General features: G+C 48.1%; 2 protein-coding genes across 2 annotated transcripts in view; one reads left to right on the forward strand and one right to left on the reverse strand.

The window, feature by feature from the left end:
• Nucleotides 1-21,374, forward strand: part of LOC135518927 (supervillin-like) — a 74,459-nt gene extending 53,085 nt beyond the window's left edge. The window contains 14 exon segments of the mRNA XM_064943892.1: nucleotides 1,511-1,658; nucleotides 6,982-7,127; nucleotides 7,381-7,556; nucleotides 7,818-7,965; nucleotides 8,122-8,318; nucleotides 8,525-8,759; nucleotides 8,954-9,059; nucleotides 9,603-9,810; nucleotides 10,109-10,242; nucleotides 10,347-10,502; nucleotides 11,295-11,438; nucleotides 11,599-11,714; nucleotides 17,216-17,371; nucleotides 19,132-21,374. Of these exon segments, the coding sequence (XP_064799964.1) occupies nucleotides 1,511-1,658; nucleotides 6,982-7,127; nucleotides 7,381-7,556; nucleotides 7,818-7,965; nucleotides 8,122-8,318; nucleotides 8,525-8,759; nucleotides 8,954-9,059; nucleotides 9,603-9,810; nucleotides 10,109-10,242; nucleotides 10,347-10,502; nucleotides 11,295-11,438; nucleotides 11,599-11,714; nucleotides 17,216-17,371; nucleotides 19,132-19,218 (2,157 nt within the window). The 3' untranslated portion in view covers nucleotides 19,219-21,374.
• Nucleotides 21,375-22,942: 1,568 nt separating this feature from the next.
• LOC135518934 (uncharacterized) overlaps nucleotides 22,943-26,205 on the reverse strand; it is a 38,517-nt gene continuing 35,254 nt past the window's right edge. Inside the window, exons 25-29 of the mRNA XM_064943905.1 lie at nucleotides 25,624-25,707; nucleotides 25,240-25,389; nucleotides 24,928-25,083; nucleotides 24,747-24,836; nucleotides 22,943-24,628 (exon numbers count right to left, since the gene is read on the reverse strand). Coding sequence (XP_064799977.1) covers nucleotides 24,484-24,628; nucleotides 24,747-24,836; nucleotides 24,928-25,083; nucleotides 25,240-25,389; nucleotides 25,624-25,707 — 625 coding nt within the window. The 3' untranslated portion in view covers nucleotides 22,943-24,483. The remainder of the gene's footprint in view (nucleotides 24,629-24,746; nucleotides 24,837-24,927; nucleotides 25,084-25,239; nucleotides 25,390-25,623; nucleotides 25,708-26,205) is intronic.

Below are 26,205 nucleotides of genomic sequence, written 5' to 3' on the forward strand. Positions count from 1 at the left end.
GGAATAGGGAGCGATTTAGGGGCTCAGCCACATACTGTTGAGATGTTCTGCTCTCTCATTGGAGCAGAGAGCTGTGCCACATACTGTTGAGATGTTCTGCTCTCTCATTGGAGCAGAGAGCTGTGCCACATACTGTTGAGATGTTCTGCTCTCTCATTGGAGCAGAGAGCTGTGCCACATACTGTTGAGATGTTCTGCTCTCTCATTGGAGCAGAGAGCTGTGCCACATACTGTTGAGATGTTCTGCTCTCTCATTGGAGCAGAGAGCTGTGCCATCTGTTCCTACAGCAGCTTTATTCCCCATGAAAAGTGTCCTGTTTGTGTACAGTAGACAGTTTCAAACAAACAAACTGTAGCTTGATTCGCCCAGGCTACTTAGCTTGATTCGCCCAGGCTACTTAGCTTGATTCGCCCAGGCTACTTAGCTTGATTCGCCCAGGCTACTTAGCTTGATTCGCCCAGGCTACTTAGCTTGATTCGCCCAGGCTACTTAGCTTGATTCGCCCAGGCTACTTAGCTTGATTCGCCCAGGCTACTTAGCTTGATTCGCCCAGGCTACTTAGCGTGATTCGCCCAGGCTACTTAGCGTGATTCGCCCAGGCTACTGCGTGATTCGCCCAGGCTACTTAGCGTGATTCGCCCAGGCTACTTAGCGTGATTCGCCCAGGCTAGAGAGCTTAGCGTGATTCGCCCAGGCTACTTAGCGTGATTCGCCCAGGCTACTTAGCGTGATTCGCCCAGGCTACTTAGCGTGATTCGCCCAGGCTACTTAGCGTGATTCGCCCAGGCTACTTAGCGTGATTCGCCCAGGCTACTTAGCGTGATTCGCCCAGGCTACTTAGCGTGATTCGCCCAGGCTACTTAGCGTGATTCGCCCAGGCTACTTAGCGTGATTCGCCCATGCTCCTTAGCGTGATTCGCCCAGGCTACTTAGCGTGATTCGCCCAGGCTACTTAGCGTGATTCGCCCAGGCTACTTAGCGTGATTTGCCCAGGCTACTTAGCGTGATTCGCCCAGGCTACTTAGCGTGATTCGCCCAGGCTACTTAGCGTGATTCGCCCAGGCTACTTAGCGTGATTCGCCCAGGCTACTTAGCGTGATTCGCCCAGGCTACTTAGCGTGATTCGCCCAGGCTACTTAGCGTGATTCGCCCAGGCTACTTAGTTTTTCCTCAGTCCTTGTATTTATTTCACTAGCTCTAGTATTTAACTGGTGTCAACTATCATTAGGAAGACATTGAACTACAGTAGGGAGACCCTTGACCTGTCAAGGTGAATGCTGACTCATTACAACGTACAGTACTGCTGGTAGAACACAACAAGCAGGCTCTGACATTGTAACCTCCTACAAACAATCAGTCTGGTAATTATGAGGCTGTTGACATTGGTCATTGTAAGTAAATTCAAAGCCTAATCCCCCTTACAAGGCTGACACGATTTCTATTCTACCGTATTTATAATATTGTATTTTCAGGTCGTGACATTTTGTCTGTGTTTGTCTCGTACTGTAGGCCTCTGAGCTGGCTACGTGTATCCAGACTAAGAGGGACCTGGGCTGCAGAGCGAGCCAGATCCAGACCATCGAGGAGGGGGTCAACCCCCAGAACCATGCAGCCACAGAGTTCTGGAAGACCCTGAAAGGGCAGCCGACCTACCAGTGTAAGTAGCGGTCGTAGCGGTGGCGGTAGCGGTCGTGGCGGTAGCGGTCGTAGCGGTCGTGGCGGTAGCGGTCGTAGCGGTCGTGGCGGTAGCGGTCGTAGCGGTGGTGGTAGCGGTCGTAGCGGTCGTAGCGGTAGCGGTCGTAGCGGCAGTAGCAGTGGCGGTGGCGGCGGCAGCGGCAGTAGCGGTCGTAGTAGTGGCAGTAGCAGTGGCGGTAGCGGTCGTAGCAGTGGCGGTAGCGGTCGTAGCAGTGGCGGTAGCGGTCGTAGCAGTGGCGGTAGCGATCGTAGCAGTGGCGGTAGCGGTCGTAGCAGTGGCGGTAGCGGCCGGTGGCGGTAGCGGTCGTAGCAGTGGCGGTAGCGGTCGTAGCAGTGGCGGTAGCGGTCGTAGCAGTGGCGGTAGTAGCAGTGGCGGTAGTAGCAGTGGCGGTAGTAGCAGTGGCGGTAGCGGCGGTGGCGGTAGTAGCAGTGGCGGTAGCGGTGGTAGCAGTGGCGGTGGCGGTAGCGGCAGTGGCGGTAGCGGTCGTAGTAGTGGCAGTAGCAGTGGCGGTAGTAGCGGTGGCGGTAGCGGCGGTAGTAGCAGTGGCGGTAGCGGCGGTAGTGGCGGTGGCGTTAGCGGTAGCAGTAGTAGTGGTAGTAGCAGTGGCTGTGGCGGTAGCAGTAGTAGTGGTAGTAGCAGTGGCGGTAGTAGCAGCGGCGGTAGCAGTAGTAGTAGCAGCAGTGGCAGTAGTAGCAGTAGTAGCAGCAGTGGCAGCGGCGGTAGTAGCAGAGGTAGCAGTAGTAGTGGTAGCAGCAGCGTCCATGCCGCGTCTCAATTCTCCACCCTTCTCCGAAAATGTTGCACTTGCACACTTCCTGTCATTGATCTAAACACATTAGTGGAATCACTGGCTGGAGGGAATTTCCACCATTGTTAAATCATTACATTACATTACATTTAAGTCATTTAGCAGACGCTCTTATCCAGAGCGACTTACAAATTGGTGAATTCACCTTCTGACATCCAGTGGAACAGCCACTTTACAATAGTGCATCTAAATCATTAAGGGGGGTGGTGAGAAGGATTACTTATCCTATCCTAGGTATTCCTTGAAGAGGTGGGGTTTCAGGTGTCTCCGGAAGGTGGTGATTGACTCCGCTGTCCTGGCGTCGTGAGGGAGTTTGTTCCACCATTGGGGGGCCAGAGCAGCGAACAGTTTTGACTGGGCTGAGCGGGAACTGTACTTCCTCAATGGTAGGGAGGCGAGCAGGCCAGAGGTGGATGAACGCAGTGCCCTTGCTTGGGTGTAGGGCCTGATCAGAGCCTGGAGGTACTGCGGTGCCGTTCCCCTCACAGCTCCGTAGGCAAGCACCATGGTCTTGTAGCGGATGCGAGCTTCAACTGGGAGCCAGTGGAGAGAGCGGAGGAGCGGGGTGACGTGAGAGAACTTGGGAAGGTTGAACACCAGACGGGCTGCGGCGTTCTGGATGAGTTGTAGGGGTTTAATGGCACAGGCAGGGAGCCCAGCCAACAGCGAGTTGCAGTAATCCAGACGGGAGATGACAAGTGCCTGGATTAGGACCTGCGCCGCTTCCTGTGTGAGGCAGGGTCGTACTCTGCGGATGTTGTAGAGCATGAACCTACAGGAACGGGCCACCGCCATGATGTTGGTTGAGAACGACAGGGTGTTGTCCAGAATCACGCCAAGGTTCTTAGCGCTCTGGGAGGAGGACACAATGGAGTTGTCAACCGTGATGGCGAGATCATGGAACGGGCAGTCCTTCCCCGGGAGGAAGAGCAGCTCCGTCTTGCCGAGGTTCAGCTTGAGGTGGTGATCCGTCATCCACACTGATATGTCTGCCAGACATGCAGAGATGCGATTCGCCACCTGGTCATCAGAAGGGGGAAAGGAGAAGATTAATTGTGTGTCGTCTGCATAGCAATGATAGGAGAGACCATGTGAGGTTATGACAGAGCCAAGTGACTTGGTGTATAGCGAGAATAGGAGAGGGCCTAGAACAGAGCCCTGGGGGACACCAGTGGTGAGAGCGCGTGGCGAGGAGACAGATTCTCGCCACGCCACCTGGTAGGAGCGACCTGTCAGGTAGGACGCAATCCAAGCGTGGGCCGCGCCGGAGATGCCCAACTCGGAGAGGGTGGAGAGGAGGATCTGATGGTTCACAGTATCGAAGGCAGCCGATAGGTCTAGAAGGATGAGAGCAGAGGAGAGAGAGTTAGCTTTAGCAGTGCGGAGCGCCTCCGTGATGCAGAGAAGAGCAGTCTCAGTTGAATGACTAGTCTTGAAACCTGACTGATTTGGATCAAGAAGGTCATTCTGAGAGAGATAGCGGGAGAGCTGGCCAAGGACGGCACGTTCAAGAGTTTTGGAGAGAAAAGAAAGAAGGGATACTGGTCTGTAGTTGTTGACATCGGAGGGATCGAGTGTAGGTTTCTTCAGAAGGGGTGCAACTCTCGCTCTCTTGAAGACGGAAGGGACGTAGCCAGCGGTCAGGGATGAGTTGATGAGCGAGGTGAGGTAAGGGAGAAGGTCCCCGGAAATGGTCTGGAGGAGAGAGGAGGGGATAGGGTCGAGCGGGCAGGTTGTTGGGCGGCCGGCCGTCACAAGAAGCGAGATTTCATCTGGAGAGAGAGGGGAGAAAGAGGTCAGAGCACAGGGTAGGGCAGTGTGAGCAGAACCAGCGGTGTCGTTTGACTTAGCAAACGAGGATCGGATGTCGTCGACCTTCTTTTCAAAATGGTTGACGAAGTCATCTGCAGAGAGGGAGGAGGGGGGAGGGGGAGGAGGATTCAGGAGGGAGGAGAAGGTGGCAAAGAGCTTCCTAGGGTTAGAGGCAGATGCTTGGAATTTAGAGTGGTAGAAAGTGGCTTTAGCAGCAGAGACAGAGGAGGAAAATGTAGAGAGGAGGGAGTGAAAGGATGCCAGGTCCGCAGGGAGGCGAGTTTTCCTCCATTTCCGCTCGGCTGTCCGGAGCTCTGTTCTGTGAGCTCGCAATGAGTCATCGAGCCACGGAGCGGGAGGGGAGGACCGAGCCGGCCTGGAGGATAGGGGACATAGAGAGTCAAAGGATGCAGAAAGGGAAGAGAGGAGGGTTGAGGAGGCAGAGTCAGGAGAAAGGTTGGAGAAGGTATGAGCAGGGGGAAGAGATGAAAGGATGGAAGAGGAAAGAGTAGCGGGGGAGAGAGAGCGAAGGTTGGGACGGCGCGATACCATCCGAGTAGGGGCAGTGTGGGAAGTGTTGGATGAGAGCGAGAGGGAAAAGGATACAAGGTAGTGGTCGGAGACTTGGAGGGGAGTTGCAGTGAGGTTAGTGGAAGAACAGCATCTAGTGAAGATGAGGTCGAGCGTATTGCCTGCCTTGTGAGTAGGGGGAAGGTGAGAGGGTGAGGTCAAAAGAGGAGAGGAGTGGAAAGAAGGAGGCAGAGAGGAATGAGTCAAAGGTAGACGTGGGGAGGTTAAAGTCGCCCAGGACTGTGAGAGGTGAGCCGTCCTCAGGAAAGGAGCTTATCAAGGCATCAAGCTCATTGATGAACTCTCAGAGGGAACCTGGAGGGCGATAAATGATAAGAATGTTAAGCTTGAAAGGGCTGGTAACTGTGACAGCATGGAATTCAAAGGAGGCGATAGATAGATGGGTAAGGGGAGAGAGAGAGAATGACCACTTGGGAGAGATGAGGATCCCGGTGCCACCACCCCGCTGACCAGAAGCTCTCGGGGTGTGCGAGAACACGTGGGCGGACGAAGAGAGAGCAGTAGGAGTAGCAGTGTTATCTGTGGTGATCCATGTTTCCGTCAGTGCCAGGAAGTCGAGGGACTGGAGGGAGGCATAGGCTGAGATGAACTCTGCCTTGTTGGCCGCAGATCGGCAGTTCCAGAGGCTACCGGAGACCAGGAACTCCACGTGGGTCGTGCGCGCTGGGACCACCAGATTAGGGTGGCCGCGGCCACGCGGTGTGGAGCGTTTGTATGGTCTGTGCAGAGAGGAGAGAACAGGGATAGATAGACACATAGTTAACAGGGTACAGAAGAGGCTACGCTAATGCAAAGGAGATTGGAATGACAAGTGGACTACACGTCTCGAATGTTCAGAAAGTTAAGCTTACGTAGCAAGAATCTTATTGACTAAAATGATTGAAATGAAACAGTACTGCTGGAGTAGGCTAGCTGGTAGTGGCTGCGATGTTGACACTACACTAATCAAGTCGTTCCGTCGAGTGTAATAGTTTCTACAGTGCTGCTATTCGGGGGCTAGCTGGCTAGCTAGCAAGGTTGATTGCGTTCCGTTACTTTAAAAGAACGACAATAGCTGGCTGGCTAACCTAGAAAATCGCTCTAGGCTACACAATTGTCTTAGATACAAAGACGGCTATGTAGCTAGCTAGCTACGATCAAACAAAACAAACCGTTGTACTGTAATAGTTACTACAGTGCTGCTATTCGGGGCTAGCTGGCTAGCTACGTTAGAAGAACGACAATAGCTGGCCAGCTAACCTAGAAAATCGCTCTAGACTACACAATTGTCTTAGATACAAAGACGGCTATGTAGCTGGCTAGCTACGATCAAACAAATCAAACCGTTGTACTGTAATGAAGTGAAATGAAAATGTGATACTACCTGTGGAACGACGGAATGTTGACCGGGTAGTTGGAGTTCAATTCGGTAGAGGTTGGCTAGCTGTTGGCTAGCTAGCTAGCAGCATCTCCTACGTTAAGGACGACAAATAGCTGGCTAGCTAACCTCGGTAAATTAAGATAATCACTCTAAGTCTACACACTCTAAACTGCACAATTATCTTGGATACGAAGACAACTATGTAGCTAGCTGACACAACGCTAATCGAGTCGTTCAGTTGAGTGTAATAGTTTCTACGGTGCTAGTGGACGGTGGATGTTAGCTAGCTGCTTAGCTGCTTAGCTAGCTGCTTAGCTAGCTGCTGGGCAGATACGTTAGGACGACGAAATACGATAATTATGCAATTGTCGTTGATACAAAGACGGCTATGTAGCTGGCTAAGAAGAAATTGCTAAGATTAGACAAATCAAACCGTTGTACTATAACGAAATGTAATGAAAAGTTAAAAAAAGTTATACTACCTGCGGACCGAAGTGTAGATGCGGCCGTTCGCTCCAACCAATGAGAAGTTTCTCATGACGTAAAGTGTGCACACTTTGGTAAATGGGTGGGAGAATTGGGACTTTGTTCATTCTAAAAGATTTAGCTACATGTAATCTGAAGCCTTTATTTTCATGTTTTATGCCAACGTAGATTATTCTTGATATTTTTGGTGTGTGTGTGTGTGTGTGTGTGTGTGTGTGTGTCCTCAGCCGCTGGGCCACTGGAGGAAGATGAGCTGTTTGAGAATGCCATCGTGGAGACAAACTGCATCTTCCATCTGCTGGAGGATAAACTGATTCCTGATGATGATCAGTGGGGGAAGGTTCCACGCAGAACACTACTGCAATCCAAAGAGGTACCTGACTGGACTCATCAGGAAACACATATATAGCAGACAACTCATAGTAGGAGAGCTGATCTAGGATCAGTGTAGCCTTTTTAGAGCACAATGATTAAGATTACATGGACAGGAGAGGACCTGATCCTAGATCAGCACAAGGACTAGCAGCTGATCCTATTCTGAGATGTCTGACACACATTATGGCCCCTGGTCCACGGGGTGTGCATTATTTTGGTCTCGTATCTCCACTGTGTGCCCCCCACTGCAGGTGCTGGTGTTTGACTTTGGCAGTGAGGTGTATGTGTGGCACGGTAAGGAGGTGACTCTAGCCCAGAGGAAAGTAGCCTTCCAGCTGGCCAAACACCTGTGGAACGGAACCTTTGACTACACCTGCTGTGACATCAATCCTCTGGACCCTGGAGGATGTAACGCACGCATACCCTGGTAGGCTACCAACACACCCCAACGCACCCACCCCAACGCACCCACCCCAACGCACCCACCCCAACGCACCCACCCCAGCACAGACGCACGCGCGCCGACACGCACAGACGCACGCACCAACAGACACAGGCGCACCGACACAGACACACACACACACACACTCTTTCTCCACCACTCAGTCAAATCATCCCTCAGGGATAGTTTGTCCTAGAGGGGTTTATAACGTCTATAGATCCTGTCTCTTACTGTGTGTGTCTACAGGAAGGGCCAGGGGCGTCCTGACTGGGCCATATTCGGCAGGCTGACACAGCACAATGAGACAATCCTGTTCAAGGAGAAGTTTCTGGACTGGACAGACACTAAGAAACCACAACCAAAGAATAGCAACCTACAAGTCACTGAGCAGAAGGTATATACTCTTGACTCTTTCTCTCTCTCTCGTTCTTTCTTTCTTTTTCCCTCTCTTCCTTTTACACACATTTCGTTATCTGTTATGTTTTCATCAGACCCCATGACCCTAGATTTTTCTGAATGATTCTCGGTCTCTCTCTGTCTCCACCCCCAGGATTTGCCAGGGTGCGTGTGCAGGCCGTACGATGCAGCGTTGATGCTTCCTGTACTCCAGACAGCTGTCAGCACGGTGTTGGATGGGATGAACGTTGGCCGAGGCCACGGCTCTGTGGAAGGAGAGGACAGGATGAGGACTCTAGAGATCAGCACAGTGTCTGTAGATGTCTGGCACATCCTGGAGTTTGACTACAGGTCATTATCTCAACATTCTGGAGACTTTCTCAAAATTCCCAGGTTTTCCAGAAATCCTGGTTGGAATATTTCTGGAATCAGGACATCCTCCAACAGGGATGTCTGGAAAGCATGTGAATTTTGAGAAAGTGACCCGACTTTTGCAACCCTTCCCGTTCTGAGTGCAGTAGAATTATGTGTAACTATTTGTATTGTTGTTCTCCCAGCCGGCTGCCCCAGCAGAGTATAGGCCAGTTCCACGAGGGAGACGCGTATGTTGTGAAGTGGAAGTACATGGTAAGCTCAGCAGTTGGCAGGAGGCAGAACCCGGAGCTGACGAGCTCCGACCCGGTGAAAGAACAGGGCTGCTACTTCTTCTGGCAGGGACGGAACTCCACCGTGAGAGGGAAAGGAACGTCGTCCCTGACGACAGTGGAGCTGGAGGAGGAGGGAGGGGCCCAGGTACGTGTCGACCCTAAATACTAAGGCTGTGTCTTAAATAGCACCCTATTCCCGATACAGTACACTTACCAGACCAGAGTGCACTATCTAGGGAACAGGGTGTTTGAGATGCAGCCTAATTCCATGTATACACTGATCTGAGAGCAGCCTTAGATGCATATGTCATGTATGAGCCCTGTCGCTGTCCCCGACAGGTCCTGGTACAGCAGGGGAAGGAGCCTCCTTGTTTCCTGCAGTGTTTCAACGGGGGGATGATCATACACGGTGGGAAGAGAGAGGAGGAAGATGAGAACATACAGAGTAAGGAAGGATCTAGCCCATCTTCTGTTCCAGTGGTGGCTGGTGTCACTTTAAATCAGAAGACCGGCTCATTCTAATGGCTGGAATGGAATTAATGGAAGTTCCCATTGACTTCCATTGAGTTCCATTCCTTCCATTCCAGCTACCACTGTGACCAGTCCTTCTCTCAGCTGCCACCGCTAGTATCTGTGACCAGTCCTTCTCTCAGCTGCCACCGCTAGTATCTGTGACCAGTCCTTCTCTCAGCTGCCACCGCTAGTATCTGTGACCAGTCCTTCTCTCAGCTGCCACCGCTGGTATCTGTGATCAGGACCGTAGTGTGTACGAGTGTGTTCCTGAGCGACTACATTGCTGATGCATACCAGATCTTACAACGCCTGGATAGGCGTTTTACATATCAGCTAACCACATTATAGCAATCTGGTGCCCGACGGGAACAGTCGATTTGGTTGATACAATAAAAAGCATGAGCAAGGGAACACGACCTGTGTGTGTGTGTGTGTCATAGTGACCACGCGCCTCTTCGCCGTCTTCTTCTTCTAGCTGAGTGGCGTCTGTACTGCGTGCGGGGGGAGGTCCCTGTAGAGGGACACCTACTGGAGGTGGTCAGTCACTGCAGCAGCCTGCGCTCCAGGAGCTCCATGATCCTCCTCAACGTCAACAAGGCCCTCATTTACCTGTGGCACGGCTGCAAGGCCCAGCAACACACACGGCTCTTGGGCCTCACCGCAGCTCAGAGGATCAAAGAACAGTGAGTCTGCTTCTCAAATGGCTCCCTGTTGCCTAAATAGTGCACTACTTTTGACCAGGGACTAGTCATCTTTCCTGTCTATGTACTATGCTGACCAGGAAAAACTCTTGTGTAATGAAATGTGTAATACGGTATATATCTGTCCCAAATGGCACCCTATTCCCTATATGATGCACTACTTTTGACCAGGGCCCATAGGGCTGTAGTCTAAAGTAGTGCACTATATGGGGAATAGGGCGCCATTTGGGACGGCCAGTATAATGTAGCTATGACGTGACGCATGGCTGCTGTCTTTTAGATGTCCTTTGGAGGCGGGGCTCCACAGCAGCAGTAAGGTGACCATTACGGAGTGTGACGAGGGATCAGAGCCCACGGGATTCTGGGATGCTGTAGGGATTAAAGACCGGAAAGCCTACGATTGTATGCTGCAAGGTATAGTACAGTGACACACACTGAAATAACACTTAACAGTATGGCAAACTGATTATCCGGGTTTAGGTACATGTTAACACTGAGCATGAATTTTCTTGTATTAGATCCGGGTGAATTCAACTTCACCCCTCGGCTGTTCAAGCTGAGCAGTTCTTCAGGGCAGTTTGTGGCTACAGAGTTCTACCACCCCTCCAGAGCTCCAGACATGGTCAGCTCTCTGCCCTTCCTACAGGAGGACCTGTACCGCGCCTCCCAGCCTGGTGAGTGCTATTATACCATAGTAATACAATACACCTGTACAGACCTGTACTGAGCCTCCCAGCCTGGTGAGTCCCATTATACCATAGTAATACATTACACCTGTACAGACCTGTACTGAGCCTCCCAGCCTGGTGAGTCCCATTATACCATAGTAATACATTACACCTGTACAGACCTGTACTGAGCCTCCCAGCCTGGTGAGTGTATAAGCCTCTCTGCTTGGCACTCAGCATTAAGGAGATGTCCTGTCTGTTGGAATGTTTTCATTTTTTAATTAAAAAACTAAATATATGTGAATTTTACCCCTTTTTCTCCCCAATTTCATGGTATCCAATTGTTTAGTAGCTACTATCTTGTCTCATCGCTACAACTCCCGTACGGGCTCCGGAGAGACGAAGGTTGAAAGTCATGCGTCCTCCGATACACAATCCAACCAAGCCGCACTGCTTCTTAACACAGCCGCACCAATGTGTCGGAGGAAACACCGTGCACCTGGCAACCTTGGTTAGCGCGCACTGCGCCCGGCCCGCCACAGGAGTCGTTGGTGCCACGATGAGACAAGGATATCTCTACCAGCCTAACCCAGACGACACTAGGCCAATTGTGCGTCGCCCCACGGCCCTCCCGGTCGCGGCCGGTTACGACAAAGCCTGGGCGCGAACCCAGAGTCTCTGGTGGCACAGCTGGCGCTGCAATACAGCGCCCTTAACCACTGCGCCACCCGGAAGGCGTCTGTTGGAATGTTGGTGTACAAAATGGCTGCTCTGACATAACTTCCTCTTCCTGTATAGCTCTGTTCCTGGTGGATAACTTCCATGAGGTGTACCTGTGGCAGGGCTGGTGGCCCCAGGACAGCGAGAACCTCGGCTCCACCAGGATAAGATGGGACATGGACAGGAAGTGTGCCATGGAAACAGTGCTGCAGTACTGCATGGGTAGGATACCTGATGATGTTATCATCTCTGGCCTCTCTGTTAACATAAGGTGCTTGATGTTACGTCTTAAAGACTTTGAACCTTGCACCCGCAGACCTTTTCACTAAGGGCATGTCTCTAGTTAGGATGTGTTGCTAAACATGCTGACTTTCTCCCGCAGAGAATGAGAAGTCTCAGAAGTCGTATCTGATCCATGCTGGTCTGGAGCCTCTCACCTTCACCAACGTGTTCCCAAGCTGGGAGCACAGAGAGGACATTGCAGAGATCACTGAGAGGGTGAGTTATTCACTACACTGACCTGCCAACCCTTATACACAAACACACACTGACCATAAAGGAGAGCTGCACCACATCAAGGGAAACATAGTATTCTTTCTAACAAAAATATAAACGCGACATCTAAAGTATTGGTTTCATGAGCTGAAATGAAGCTTATTTCTCTCAAATTTTATGCACAAATTTGTTTACATCCCTGTTAGTGAGCATTTCTCCTTTGCCAAAATAATCCATCCACCTGACAGGTGAGGCATATTAATAAGCTGATTAAACAGCAGGATCATTACACAGGTGCACTTTGTGCTGGGGACAATAAAACGTCCCTCTAAAACGTAGTTTTGTCACACAACACAATGCCACAGACAGGGGCGACACCAGGGATTTTGGGCCCCATGAATAGATATCACATTGGGCCCCACCACCACAGACCATACCAAACCTGCGCAATTAACCACACCTCCAGAACCCAATCAACCCATTCAAAGCTTTAAATAACTCTACCTTTGCAGGCTTGCAATTCTGTTGACGCCAATATTTACTGTCTGATATTTACTGACGGTGAGCTGTGAAAATATAACACTGTGCAGACATTCATGCATCGTTCTGCATACAGTGGAATTCACTATTCGATGCAGGACTGATCCCCTCGATAGGAAGTGTGCTATAAGCCATCTTTTACAGTCTCTACATGTCATTTTAATGGTACATTCTTGAATGGAAAATTCTCTTAACATTAATCATTAACTTAACATAAATATAACTTAAGTATACATTAACCTGTTCAATTAAATGAACATGATGATCTATAGAATTATATAACAAACAAAATAATAAAATCAGCAGCAGATTTTTGAACGAGGTATACACACCAACTGGACAATAAGCAGCTGTAGAAATGGAAAATGGAAAGGCCTGATGGTGGCGCTAGAGTAAAGGTCAAGAGGTCACCAAATCAATAGGTTTCTTCCACTTGGGGTCTTGATTGTGCACAACAAATGTTATGGTCAATCCAGCCATTACTTTGAGATATATCTTGTTCTCAGCCGGTGGGCATGATGTGTGTAGTGATCCAATATCCATAGTGATGCCATTAAACAGTTATCACTGACCCTTGCTTTGTCTTACTCACCAAGAGCTCAGCGCTGAGCCTCCTTGCTAGCAAAGTCACCGATCAAGTCTTTGAAGTCCAGCTTTCTAGCTAACTGACTTTCAATGTACAGCATGGCAAGACTGCAAAGCCTGTCCTGTGACATAGTGGATCTCAAATAGATGGTTTTTTAAATCCGTTTTTTAGTTTACTGAAAGCTCTCTTCGCCATCAGCAACCGTCACAGACAGTGTGGAAAATATATGTAAAGCAATGGACGCTTCTCCGAAAATGCTTTGCAGCTGCATTGTACAAATTGCATTCAGGAGACAAGATAGGGGGGGACAGTGGCAGTATATACAGTGTTCAGGTGTCAGGAGACCAAGAGGGGACAAGAGGCAGCATATACAGTGTTCAGGTGTCAGGAGACCAAGAGGGGACAAGTTAGGAGGGAAAGTGGCAGCATATACAGTGTTCAGGTGTCATGAGACCAAGAGGGGAGAGTGGCAGCGTGTTCAGGTGTCAGAAGACCAAGAGGGGACAAGAGGCAGCATATACAGTGTTCAGGTGTCAGGAGACCAAGAGGGGACCGGTTAGGAGGGGAGAGTGGCAGCGTGTTCAGGTGTCAGGAGACCAAGAGGGGACCGGTTAGGAGGGGAGAGTGGCAGCGTGTTCAGGTGTCAGGAGACCAAGAGGGGACCGGTTAGGAGGGGAGAGTGGCAGCATGTTCAGGTGTCAGGAGACCAAGAGGGGACAAGTTAGGAGGGAAAGTGGCAGCATATACAGTGTTCAGGTGTCATGAGACCAAGAGGGGGAGAGTGGCAGCGTGTTCAGGTGTCAGGAGACCAAGAGGGGGAGAGTGGCAGCGTGTTCAGGTGTCAGGAGACCAAGAGGGGACCGGTTAGGAGGGGAGAGTGGCAGCGTGTTCAGGTGTCAGGAGACCAAGAGGGGACCGGTTAGGAGGGGAGAGTGGCAGCATGTTCAGGTGTCAGGAGACCAAGAGGGGACAAGAGGCAGCATATACAGTGTTCAGGAGACCAAGAGGGGACCGGTTAGGAGGGGAGAGTGGCAGCATGTTCAGGTGTCAGGAGACCAAGACGGAACAAGTTAGGAGGGAAAGTGGCAGCATATACAGTGTTCAGGTGTCTTACTTTATGATGAAACTCGGGTGTAGATCTCTGGAATACGTCATGATCAGTGGTTGGCACACAGAGGGACTTTATCCTCACTAATCTGCCCAACTTTCAGAACAGCAGAAAACTATTGTACAACTTTTGCAGTGTTCTGGAACCTAGTGTCCAAGTCACTTATGATGTCGTCCATAGCAGTAAAAACACTTGTGTTCTGGAACCTAGTGTCCAAGTCACTTATGATGTCGTCCATAGCAGTAAAAAACACTGTGTTCTGGAACCTAGTGGTCCAGGTCACTTATGATGTCGTCCATAGCAGTAAAAACACTGTGTTCTGGAACCTAGTGTCCAGGTCACTTATGATGTCGTCCATAGCAGTAAAAACACTGTGTTCTGGAACCTAGTGTCCAGGTCACTTATGATGTCGTCCATAGCAGTAAAAACACTGTGTTCTGGAACCTAGTGTCCAGGTCACTTATGATGTCGTCCATAGCAGTAAAAACCACAGTTCTGAAACACTGTTGCTGCACTGTCCTGAGCTGTCTCCTCTTGAGGGGTCTCATCATGGCATCTCTTTCTCTGGCAGCTGTGTTCCTTGCTAAATTGAGGTGCAACATCCATTTGCGTAGCAATCAGTGTTGCCTCAGACAGGAGAGACTCTCATCCATCTCTAAGAGCCTGCATCTCTTTAAGGCTCTGATATTGGCTGCCTTCTGTGTCAAGTGAGATTTTTCCTGACTGGAGAATCACATACCTGTCCTCAATGCATTGCAGTACCTGCAATTATGCCAACTGACATGTCATTCAACACAATGCTGCTCACCTCCTTCAGTTGGGAGTAGGGCTGTTTCAGGGGTATGGGTATGGGGAGACAGGGCTGGTTCAGGGGTATGGGGATCGAGAAGAAAAAGAAACGCACACCTATTAAGACGAGGTGCTGGCTAGCAGAGTAGAAACTTGAAAATAAAAGAGCCGCATACTCTTGGAGCTCAGATGCAAAAAATGAATACCAACGTTTCGACAGCCAAGCTGTCTTCATCAGGGTATAATCACAAACACTGACTCGTTTATATAGTGTCAAAGGACACAGGTGTCTGTAATCATGGCCAGGAGTGGCCTAATATCAGGGGTATGGAGAGACGGGGCTGCTTCAGGGGTACGGGGAGACGGGGCTGCTTCAGGGGTACGGGGAGACGGGGCTGCTTCAGGGGTACGGGGCGACGGGGCTGCTTCAGGGGTACGGGGCGACGGGGCTGCTTCAGGGGTACGGGGAGACGGGGCTGCTTCAGGGGTACGGGGAGACGGGGCTGCTGAGCCTGAAGCTGCATCTGTTGGGCCTGGCACCAGGCAGGGACAACTGATATAGTATGAAGAGCTTGCTAAAAGTTTGCCTGCATTGATTAAATGTTGGCTGAAAAAGCCCACACCGCGGCACCAGCCCACACCGCGGCACCAGCCCACACCGCGGCACCAGCCCACACCGCGGCACCAGCCCACACAGCTATAGCGCATTTGGAAAGTATTCAGATCCCTTGACTTTTTCTACATTTTGTGACTTTACAGCCTTGTTCTAAAATAGATTCAATTGTTTTTCCCCCCATCAATCTACACACAATACCCCATAATGACAAAAGCAGGTCTTTACAGCATTGAGTCTTCTGGGGTATGACGCTACAAATCAAGTGTATTTATATAGCCCTTCTTAGATCAGCTGATATCTCAAAGTGCTGTACAGAAATGCAGATATAGAAGGTTGGCACACCTGGATTTGGGGAGTTTCTCTCATTCTTCTCTGCAGATCCTCTCAAGCTCTGTCAGGTTGGATAGGGAGCATCGCTGCACAGCTATTTTCAAGTCTTTCCAGAGATGCTTGATCGAGTTCAAGTCTGGGCTCTGGCTGGGCCACTCAAGGACATTCAGAGACTTGTCCCGAAGCTACTCCTGCGTTGTCTTTGCTGTGTGCTTAGTCGTTGTCCTGTTGGAAGGTGAACCTTCGCCCCGGTCTGAGGTCCTGGGTGATCTGGAGCAGGTTGTCATCAAGGATCTCTCTGTAGTTTGCTCCGTTCATCTTTTCCTCGATCCTGACTAGTCTCCCAGTCCCTGCCGCTGAAAAACATATCCACAGCATGATGCTGCCGCCACCATGCTTCACCATAGGGATGGTGCCAGGTTTCCTCCAGACATGATGCTGCCGCCACCATGCTTCACCATAGGGATGGTGCCAGGTTTCCTCCAGACATGATGCTGCCGCCACCATGCTTCACCATAGGGATGGTGCCGCCACCACCATGCTTCACCATATTGATGGTGCCAGGTTTCCTCCAGACGTGATGCTTGACATTCAGTTCAATCTTGGTTTCATCAGACCAGAGAATCTCCAAGCGGGCTGTCATGTGCCTTTTACTGAAGAGTGGCTTCCATCTGGTCACTCTACCATAAAGGCCTGATTGGTGGAATGCTGCAGAGATGGTTGTCCATCTGGAAGGTTCGCCCATCTCCACAGAGGAGCTCTGTCAAAGTGACCATCGGGTTCTTGGTCACCTCCCTGACCAAGGCCCTTCTCCCCTGATTGCTCAGTCTGGCCGAGCTGCCAGCTCTAGGAAGAGTCTTGGGAACCTTCAATGCTGTAGAAATGTTTTGGTACCCTTCCCCTGATCTGTGCCTTGACACAATCCTGTCTCGGAGCTCTACAGACAAGTCCTTTAACCTCATGGCTTGGTTTTTGCTCTGACATGCACGGTCAACTGTGGGATCTTTATATAGACAGGTGTGTGTGCCTTTCCAATGTCCAATCAATTGAATTTACCACAGCTGGTTGTAGAAAAGTTGTAGAAACATCTCAAGGATGATCGATGGAAACAGGATGCACCTGAGCTCAATTTCGAGTCTCATAGTAAAGGGTCTGAATACTTATGTAAATAAAGTATTTCTGTTTTTTTTTTTTTTATGTTTTATACATTTGCAAACATTTCTAAAAAGCTGTTTTGTCATTATGGGATATTGTGTGTAGATTACTTAGGAAAATGTTTAATTTAGTTATTTTTAGATTAATGCTGTAACATAACAAAATGTGGTAAAAGTCAAGGGGTCTGAATACTTTTCTAATGCACTGAATGTGTATGTGACCCATTAAAATGTGATTTGATTTACTAACCCACACAGCTATACACACACACACACACACACACACACACATCCAAACACCCACCTGGCCGGTTGAAATATACAGTACTCTTATCCTCCTTTTTGGGACTATTTGAGTTGATTTGTGTGTGTGTGTGTCAGGAGGTGGAGGTGTGTAACCAGATCATCCTGGTGGAAGATGTGCTGGCCAGGCTGTGCCAGAACACCTATCCCCTGGCTGAGCTGTTGGCACGCCCACTTCCTGAGGGCGTCGACCCCCTCCGCCTGGAGATCTACCTATCAGACCAGGACTTTGAGGTGAGACCACACCCCTGATCAATGATCATTCAGTTCTAACACACCCTGTGAGAATAGGATACCTTGATTTCAGGTTTAATGAGTTGGTTTCCCAGACCAATGTTAGGCCTGGTCCTGGAGTAAAAGCACTTTCAATGGAGAATCTCAATTTCTTAAAAGCACTTCTCTTCTCTCTCTCTCTCCCACCATTCAACAAGAGAGGCCATCTCCCTCCTCTGTCTATCTATATTTACAGAATTCAACACACACACAGAGCACACACTGAGGGAGGACAGAGTGGGGTCCAACGTCAGCGCTCTCTCTGTGTACTCAAGAAATTAGTTCTCTCTCCCTGGGCGTCAGCTCCACTACCCACACAGTCTGACCAATGAGGATAGAAGGCCAGAGAGATGCTTGGCCAATGAGAGAGAGAGAGGGACAAGGGGCTGTATGCATAATGTTTCTCAGAGCGCTGATCTAGGATCAGTTGGCCAATAAGAGAGACCAGGGGCTGTTTGTATCATGCATCTCAGTGCTGCTCTAGGATCAGTTGGCCAATAAGAGAGAGACCAGGGGCTCGATGCATAATGCATCTCAGAATGCTGATCTAGGATCAGTTTGACATTTTAGATCACAATGAATAACGACAGGGAAGACGTGATCCTGGATCAGCACTCCTACTCTGAGATGGTTGATACCTACAGGCCTAATGTCATTGATGTGATTGTCTCTACCATCATTACTTTACGCTCCCTGGCTATTGATGTACCATATACGCTGGGAGTCAGGAAACAGGTGCAGAAGGTGAGTTTAATAAAGAAACGATGCAGATGAACGAACATGAGAGGCGTACAGAACGTGAGAGAAAACAATGCTACCTAATGACTGACTGTCATCTGAGGGATAAATAAAAGGGGAGGAAATGACGACCAGGTGTGTTTAATGATGGGGAACAGGTGTGTTTAATGATGGGGAACAGGTGTGTTTAATGATGGGGAACAGGTGTGTTTAATGATGGGGAACAGGTGTGTTTAATGATGGGGAACAGGTGTGTTTAATGATGGGGAACAGGTGTGTTTAATGATGGGGAACAGGTGTGTTTAATGATGGGGAACAGGTGTGTTTAATGATGGGGAACAGGTGTGTTTAATGATGGGGAACAGGTGTGATTAATGATGGGGAACAGGTGTGTGTGTGTGTGCGCGCGCGCAAATAGTTGTCAGGGCCGGTGGTTACCGGTGACGTCGAGCGACAGAGGGAGGAAGCAGGATTAGGCGTGACAATTGACGTCTAGTAGCACTGTAATAAACTGACTAATACCCAGGATCTGGAGCCCAAGCTAACTCTTACCTTTCAGGCTGGGTTCTAGGGGATTCAGGTAAGGTGAGTTGTTTGGGCTGAGGACCATGATGAATGATCTGACTGTTCTTCCTCAAGGATACAACATCCTCACTGAGCTGACTCACTCCTCTCTTCCTCTGGGCCGTCCTGCTTCTCTTTCTCTCTCTCTCTGTCTCTCTCTCTGTCTGTGTGTGTCTCTCTGTCTCTGTGCCGCTCCTCCACCTGTCTTTCCTTTCTCCACGGCGATGAGGAACACGGACTTCCAAATATAACTACTTCTGTGTAAACTGTATTTCACTTGGAACTCTTTGTGGGACCACAAACTGATTTAAAACATGACGGTTCACTATTTGACATTGAACTCAAAACAGTGCAATGTTAAAATGTGCCAGCTCACTCCATCTCTCATTGTATTAATTGATGATCTTCTCCCCATGCAGAAGGCATTGGACATGAAGAGAGAGGAGTACGAAGGATTACCAGGGTGGAAGCAAGTCAACTTAAAGAAGGCTAAAGGACTGTTTTAGTCTAAGTTAACCTGACGATGGTTGTGGAGAGAAGAAATTCAACAACTCTTGGAGGACAGTGGAAGTTGATAAAATACTTCTTTATTGTTAAGACCAACCTGTTTCATCAGGTTGGTTGTGGAGAGAAGAGGACACAGAGACCGATTTAGGCCACCAGGCGGTGTCACCCATCCAGCCCTTCCTAGTGGTGTGACTGAACACCGCTGGTAGTAGGCCACCAGGCGGTGTCACCCATCCAGCCCTTCCCAGTGGTGTGACTGAACACCGCTGGTAGTAGGCCACCAGGCGGTGTCACCCATCCAGCCCTTCCCAGTGGTGTGACTGAACACCGCTGGTAGTAGGCCACCAGGCGGTGTCACCCATCCAGCCCTTCCTAGTGGTGTGACTGAACACCGCTGGTAGTAGGCCACCAGGCGGTGTCACCCATCCAGCCCTTCCCAGTGGTGTGACTGAACATCGCTGGTAGTAGGCCACCAGGCGGTGTCACCCATCCAGCCCTTCCTAGTGGTGTGACTGAACACCGCTGGTAGTAGGCCACCAGGCGGTGTCACCCATCCAGCCCTTCCCAGTGGTGTGACTGAACACCGCTGGTAGTAGGCCACCAGGCGGTGTCACCCATCCAGCCCTTGCCAGCGGTGTGACTGAACACCGCTGGCAGCACTTTAAATCGGAGGATGTGATCATCGTTTGGGTGGAATGGAACCGTATCAAACGCATGGGTTTTTACAAGAGAGTTTGATACAATTTCATTCACTCCGTTCCAGTCATTATTATGAGCGTCCTCCCCTCACCAGCCTCCTCTGCTGAACACATTCTCAGGGACGAGAAGTGGGAGAAGAGGACAGAGGCTGGGTTGGGGGATCTGCTAAGGTGTGCTAGCCTCATGTAACATCATGTTTTTAACTTTTAATTATGTAACTATGTAGGAAAATGAAAATCCTGCTTAGCACATTTTCTCAGTGGCTTATCAGGAACTGTACAAGCAGGACCTGCTCTTTCTCTCTGTGTCTTTCTCTGTGTCTCTTTCTCTCTGTGTCTTTCTCTGTGTCTCTTTCTCTCTGTGTCTTTCTCTGTGTGTCTCTTTCTCTCTCTGTGTTTCATACTGTACTACTGTGTATGTAGACACTACTAAGTCTCCTAGAAGCACTTGCTATGTCACCACTCCTGCCACGTGAGTTGAAGAGGACAGTCAGCAACTCTGGGAGGTCAGTGGAAGTTGTTAAAAATGCTGCTTTATTGTTTAAAATAAACTTGTTTAAAACGGCCCGTAGCCTTCATCAGGGTTTTACGCGTAGGAAAATGAAGATGGCCGACAGAACTATATACCATTGACATCATCAATGACATCATCGGACACACCGCCGTGGTCTCTGGCTTGGTGGTGTTTGTGAAGTCTTCCACAGAATGTGTATTTACAGATTCAGAAAGTATTCATACCCCTTGACTTATTCCACATTTTGTTGCCTGAATTCAACATCTATAAAATAGATATTGTTCTCACCCATCAACACACAATACCTCTGAGAATGCTTTGGAGAAGCGCCTTTTGCAGCTTCATTTTTTTATTTTTTGTAAACATTTTGAAATAAATAATTTCACTTTGACATTATGGGGTATTGTGTGTAGGCCAGGGACCAAAAAAAAATCTAAATTCAATCCATTTTAAATTCAGGCTGTAACACAACAAAATGTGGAAAAAGTCAAGGGGCTGAAACTTTCTGAAGGCAATGTATGTACAACTGTATTCAACTTGAAAGTTCTGTGTAATATCTGTGTCAGTAGGAACTTTTTTTCTCCCTTGTCTACGATGTCTCAAAAGGTGATAACATGCCGAGTATGTACCTTTTAGATTCAAATTCTCCGGTATGGTACCTGGGCTGTCATAATGTCTAAGCTTCACAGGTACCTGAGAAATGTCAACGGTTGTATTTTTACAGGCATGGAATTCTTCATGGGGGAAAAAAACATGATTTATGTGAAATGTAATAGTGCCTTGCGTTTGTGTACAGTTTATATACAGGAATTGTCATCTGCGTTTTCAAAGACTTTAGTGAATAAACAAAATTGCAAATCCCAAAATCCAAATAGATGTTAGTGTGTTTCTTTGACACACAGTCAGTGAATCACAATTTATATTTTCTTGGCACATCCTCGTCACATCCTCGTGTCCTCCTCGTCACATCCTCGTCTCCTTCTCGAAGCACATTCAAATAGATCTGAGGTTTTCCCCTCGGCCCTTCTCCAATGTGCTTTAAGGAGGCAAGGAGAGGATGTGACAAATCAAAGAAATACAATTAAGATTCAGTGTTGGATCTGATTTGAATCGAGCCCTAAAACTACCTTGACTTTAACAGTTTGTCTTATGCCCAGCAGGTAGTGCTCTTTGTCCTCAGAACGTTCAGTGGAGTTCTCGTAAGAGGCATGTATACATTTGCCAAGTAAACTCGGCCCTTTTTCAGGACTAAATAACTTCACAGATCTTCATTTGTAAAGGGTTTAAACACTGTTTCCCATGCTTGTTCAATGAACCATTAATGAACATGCACCTGTGGAACGGTCATTATTAAGACACTAACAGCTTACAGACGGTAGGCAATTAAGGTCACAGTTATGAAAACTTAGGACACTAAAGAGGCCTTTCTACTGACTCTGAAAAACACCAAAAGAAAGATGCACAGGGTCCCTGCTCGTCTGCATGAATGTGCCTTAGGCATGCTGCAAGGAGGCATGAGGACTGCAGATGTGGCCAGGGCAATAAATTGCAATGTCCATACTGAGATGCCTAAGACGGCGCTACAGGGACGGACAGCTGATCGTCCTCGCAGTGGCAGACCACGTGTAACAACACCTGCACAGGATCGGTACATCTGAACATCACACCTGCGGGACAGGTACAGGATGGCAACAACAACTGCCCGAGTTACACCAGGAACGCTCAATCCCTCTATCAGTGCTCAGACTGTCCACAATAGGCTGAGAGAGGCCTGACTGAGGGCTCGTCGCCTATGGGCACAAACCCACCGTCGCTGGACCAGACAGGACTGGCAAAAAGTGCTCTTCACTGACGAGTCGCGGTTTTGTCTCACCAGGGGTGATGGTCGGATTCGTGTTTATCGTCGAAAGAATGAGCGTTACACCAGGCCTGTACTCTGGAGCGGGATCGCAGTGTGTCACAGTAACGCTGTCGTTACAGGGAAGACATCCTTCTCCCTCATGTGGTATCCTTCCTGCAGGCTCATCCTGACACCAGCCATACTGCTCGTTCTGTGCGTGATTTCAGGAATATCAGTGTTCTGCCATGGCCAGCGAAGAGCCCGGATCTCAATCCCATTGAGCACGTCTGGGACCTGTTGGATCGGAGGGTGAGAACTAGGGCCATTCCCCCCAGACATGTCTGGGACCTGTTGGATCGGAGGGTGAGGGCTAGGGCCATTCCCCCCAGACATGCCTGGGACCTGTTGGATCGGAGGGTGAGGGCTAGGGCCATTCCCCCCCCCAGAAATGTCCATGAACTTGCAGGTACCTTGGTGGAAGAGTGGGGTAACATCTCACAGCAGGAACTGGCAAATCTATGAGCGGGAGATGCACTGCAGTACTTAATGCAGCTGGTGGCCACACCAGATACATCAGATACAGACTGTTACTTTTGATTTGGACCCCCCCTTTGTTCAGGGACACATTATTCAATTTCTGTTAGTTACATGTCTGTGGAACTTGTTCAGTTTGTCTCAGTTGTTGAATCTTGTTATGTTCATACAAATATTTACACGTTAAGTTTGCTGAAAATAAACGCAGTTGACAGTGAGAGGACGTTTCTTTTTTTGCTGAGTTCATATGTAGGATTACTATGAGAAATATTATATTCTTAGTCGCTGCTTCTAAAATATGAAGAACTAGTTGTGAATTGAAGTGTTAACACATTTTCTACCTAGCAACTAATCTGCTGTATTCTGATTTGGTCAGATGTTGGTTAATTGTAGGGATCGAACAGGAAGTAGTTGAGTTGATGCATGGCTGTGAATTTGCTCAGCGCATCGTTAAATCTGTGAAAGAGTAATCGTTCCCCAATCTCTACCCAGTGTTTGGTCCGGTTCCCCTGCTCAGACGTTGCATGCATCAACCAATGGTTGCGTGCACTGTCATCGACTGCCAGAACGCTATAGGGGATACCGGGGTTGCTTGTCACACTTTTCACCCTGGTGTGTATTTTTCAGCATCAGTATATCTTACAAGAGTATTTTCAATATTAAGAGAAACATCAAGGTCTTGAGTTGAAATGGGCACCCTTTTCTCATATCTTATTCCAACATGGAGTTGTAAGCCATCAAGTGGACACTCTGTCCACTTGACAACCAGTCCTTTCCCAGGGTTGGTTGTCACACAGTATGGGTTTGGTTGGCACCATGTTTGCTTGTAGTTTATTTATTTTATATCAGGAAATGAAGCAATATAGTACACAGTCTTAGAATGCCGTTCTTTGATCAAGGATATTTCTAACAAATTTCAGCATTTTATGCCTCGAATAACATATGACATTTTGAGTATGCACGTGTGTGCGTGTGTTTGTACAGTGTGTGTGTGTGTGTGTCTATGCATGCATTTGTACAGGTGTGTGTTGGGGTGTGTGAGAGTGGCATCAAATCGTATTGGCCACATACACATATTTAGCAGATGTTATTGCGGGTGTAGTGAAATGCTTGTGTTCTTACCTCCAACAGTGCAGTCGCAATGTCCCACAACAATATGTTACAATGGGTTTGATCGTTTACCTGGCTACCCATCCACTTAGCTCCAGCCAAACTGACTGTTCTGATTGGTCCCAGAAACCAATGGGTTTGGCCAGAGATGGTGATGTCATCAACTTCGATACTCTGATTGGTTAGATTTATTAGAGACAATCCAATCACTGTTGAATTTGTTTTGTACAATGGCTCTCATTTTGAAGTCACACAAATGACTTCTAAGATGGTAGATTCAGAGTGAATCAGACATTTTAAATAATTTCTTTCACCACTCACTTATGCCATCAATATGTGTCTTTTAAACAATATTTATTATTTTGTTATTTTGAAAGACTGTGAAACAATTTGCATACAGTGAGGGACCAGAAATCTTGTCACAATGCAGTGGACAGATAGATGAGACACATTTTAATACTATCTATGTGTAGACATGTTTCTGAAAATGTGGACACAATCAGAATGTGGAGAAGATCAGGACACAGGATGTTAGCTCCAGGTATAAACAGGGCTTTTGTCATGGTCACTATAGAATATTACAACATGGACTATCGTCACAATCTGTCTCTGAGAATGTTTCTCCTTCTAAAGTGCACTGAACAAATTCATTACAACTGCGCATCCAGTCCTTCCTGTCAGTACACTGGACTGTAGCCTTCCTGCATCTCTGCCTGCAGAGGTAAGGGATGATTTACACCAATTATGAGTTTCCCACTTTGATTGACCTAAGCTTATTAAATTGGTTAATTTAAACCTCAGATAACCGATATACAGGAAGTGCATGCTTACCCTGTGACGACTAACGTGCAGTCTGGGAGCGTCTTTGATTCACGTAAGCATTGTATTCCATCCTCCAATAAGAAACCGATTACATTAACGCTGAGAAAGAGAATAGACGAGTCATGAGTGAATCAGTAACACTGAAACAAGGATGTGAACACAGACTGGTAATATAGTATGTGGTACTCACAATATCGTCGTTAGGTTTGGGCAGGCCTGGCTGAGACGGACTACACTGGTAGCACACCTCTCTGTCATGCTGCTCACCATCAGAGTTATTTCCTCCAGAGAGGTGTCATGGTGAAGCAGCGAGATCAGTTCATCAACATGCTCATCCCACTCTGGACTGGTAGAGGTCATTCAAATGACAGAAATACACAAACGGGCAGTAATCAAATCATGATAAAGAAAATATTTGACATACAGTATGTTAGTATTTGTGTGCAGACTATAAAATCCATGAATGTACTGTGGATATTTTATTGAAAACCGTAGTCCTTACTGTTGAGTGTGAAATAGATGAAAGAAGCTTCTCAAGTCAAATACAGGATTGTCAGATAGGGTTAATTCAATGCTTCCGACTGCTGACTGGAACTGTAAAACGTCACTCCAACTATCGCAATCATTAAAATCGTTGTGTTCAATAGTAAACCTGAAATACAATACAAATACAACATTATTTTAATCCTGTACACATGATTGAATACCAATGAATGTTTATTCACTGTTTGGCTACAGTATGTTGAGCAAAGTTAATCACTATATGGCACCAAGTCACATAGCAAGGCTTCTTAAAGGATATGTGATGCAATTCATCAGTGAAAGGTTCAATATTAGGTATTTGAGATTTGCTAAATTAGGAAGTATAGCACTAAGACTCCCTCACCTTAATTTGTCTACAGGGAGGATGATTGCAAGCAGGTCATCCACGTCAGTGTCTGAAAGGTCAGCCACACAGCGCACAGTCAACCTGTCATCAGGAACGAATAAATATATTTATTGACTTTGTTATTTAGCAGATACTCTTATCCAGAGCAACTTACAGGAGCAATTCACTTTTTCACCTCGTCAAGATCACGGATTCAAACCAGCGATCTTTTGATCACTGGTCCAACGCTCTTCACTGCTACGTCTTACTTCTACACATTACTCATAGGAAGAAGTTAAACTGTCATTTATTTGTGATACAGTATCACTTCTTTAGTTAAACTTGAGTGCAACAAGTAGGCCAAAGAGTATTGGTAAATCACAGCTGTGTATCTTTATGCAGGTTCGAAGCTGGGTCTCCCGTGCATCACTAGACTGGGTTAGCATGGTGAGCTAAAGCCTAGGCATTAGCATGGGGAGACAAAGCAAGTAGTCAGGTCCCAGACTCATCACTTGAATGTACCTCACTAAACCGCCTTCATTACATGTACAATACATTCAGATATCCACCGATTCATGGTATTAAAGATGTGAAATGATA

The sequence above is a fragment of the Oncorhynchus masou genome, chromosome 3 (genome assembly GCF_036934945.1).
Source record: "Oncorhynchus masou masou isolate Uvic2021 chromosome 3, UVic_Omas_1.1, whole genome shotgun sequence".
In the NCBI taxonomy this organism is placed as follows: Eukaryota; Metazoa; Chordata; class Actinopteri; order Salmoniformes; family Salmonidae; genus Oncorhynchus; species Oncorhynchus masou.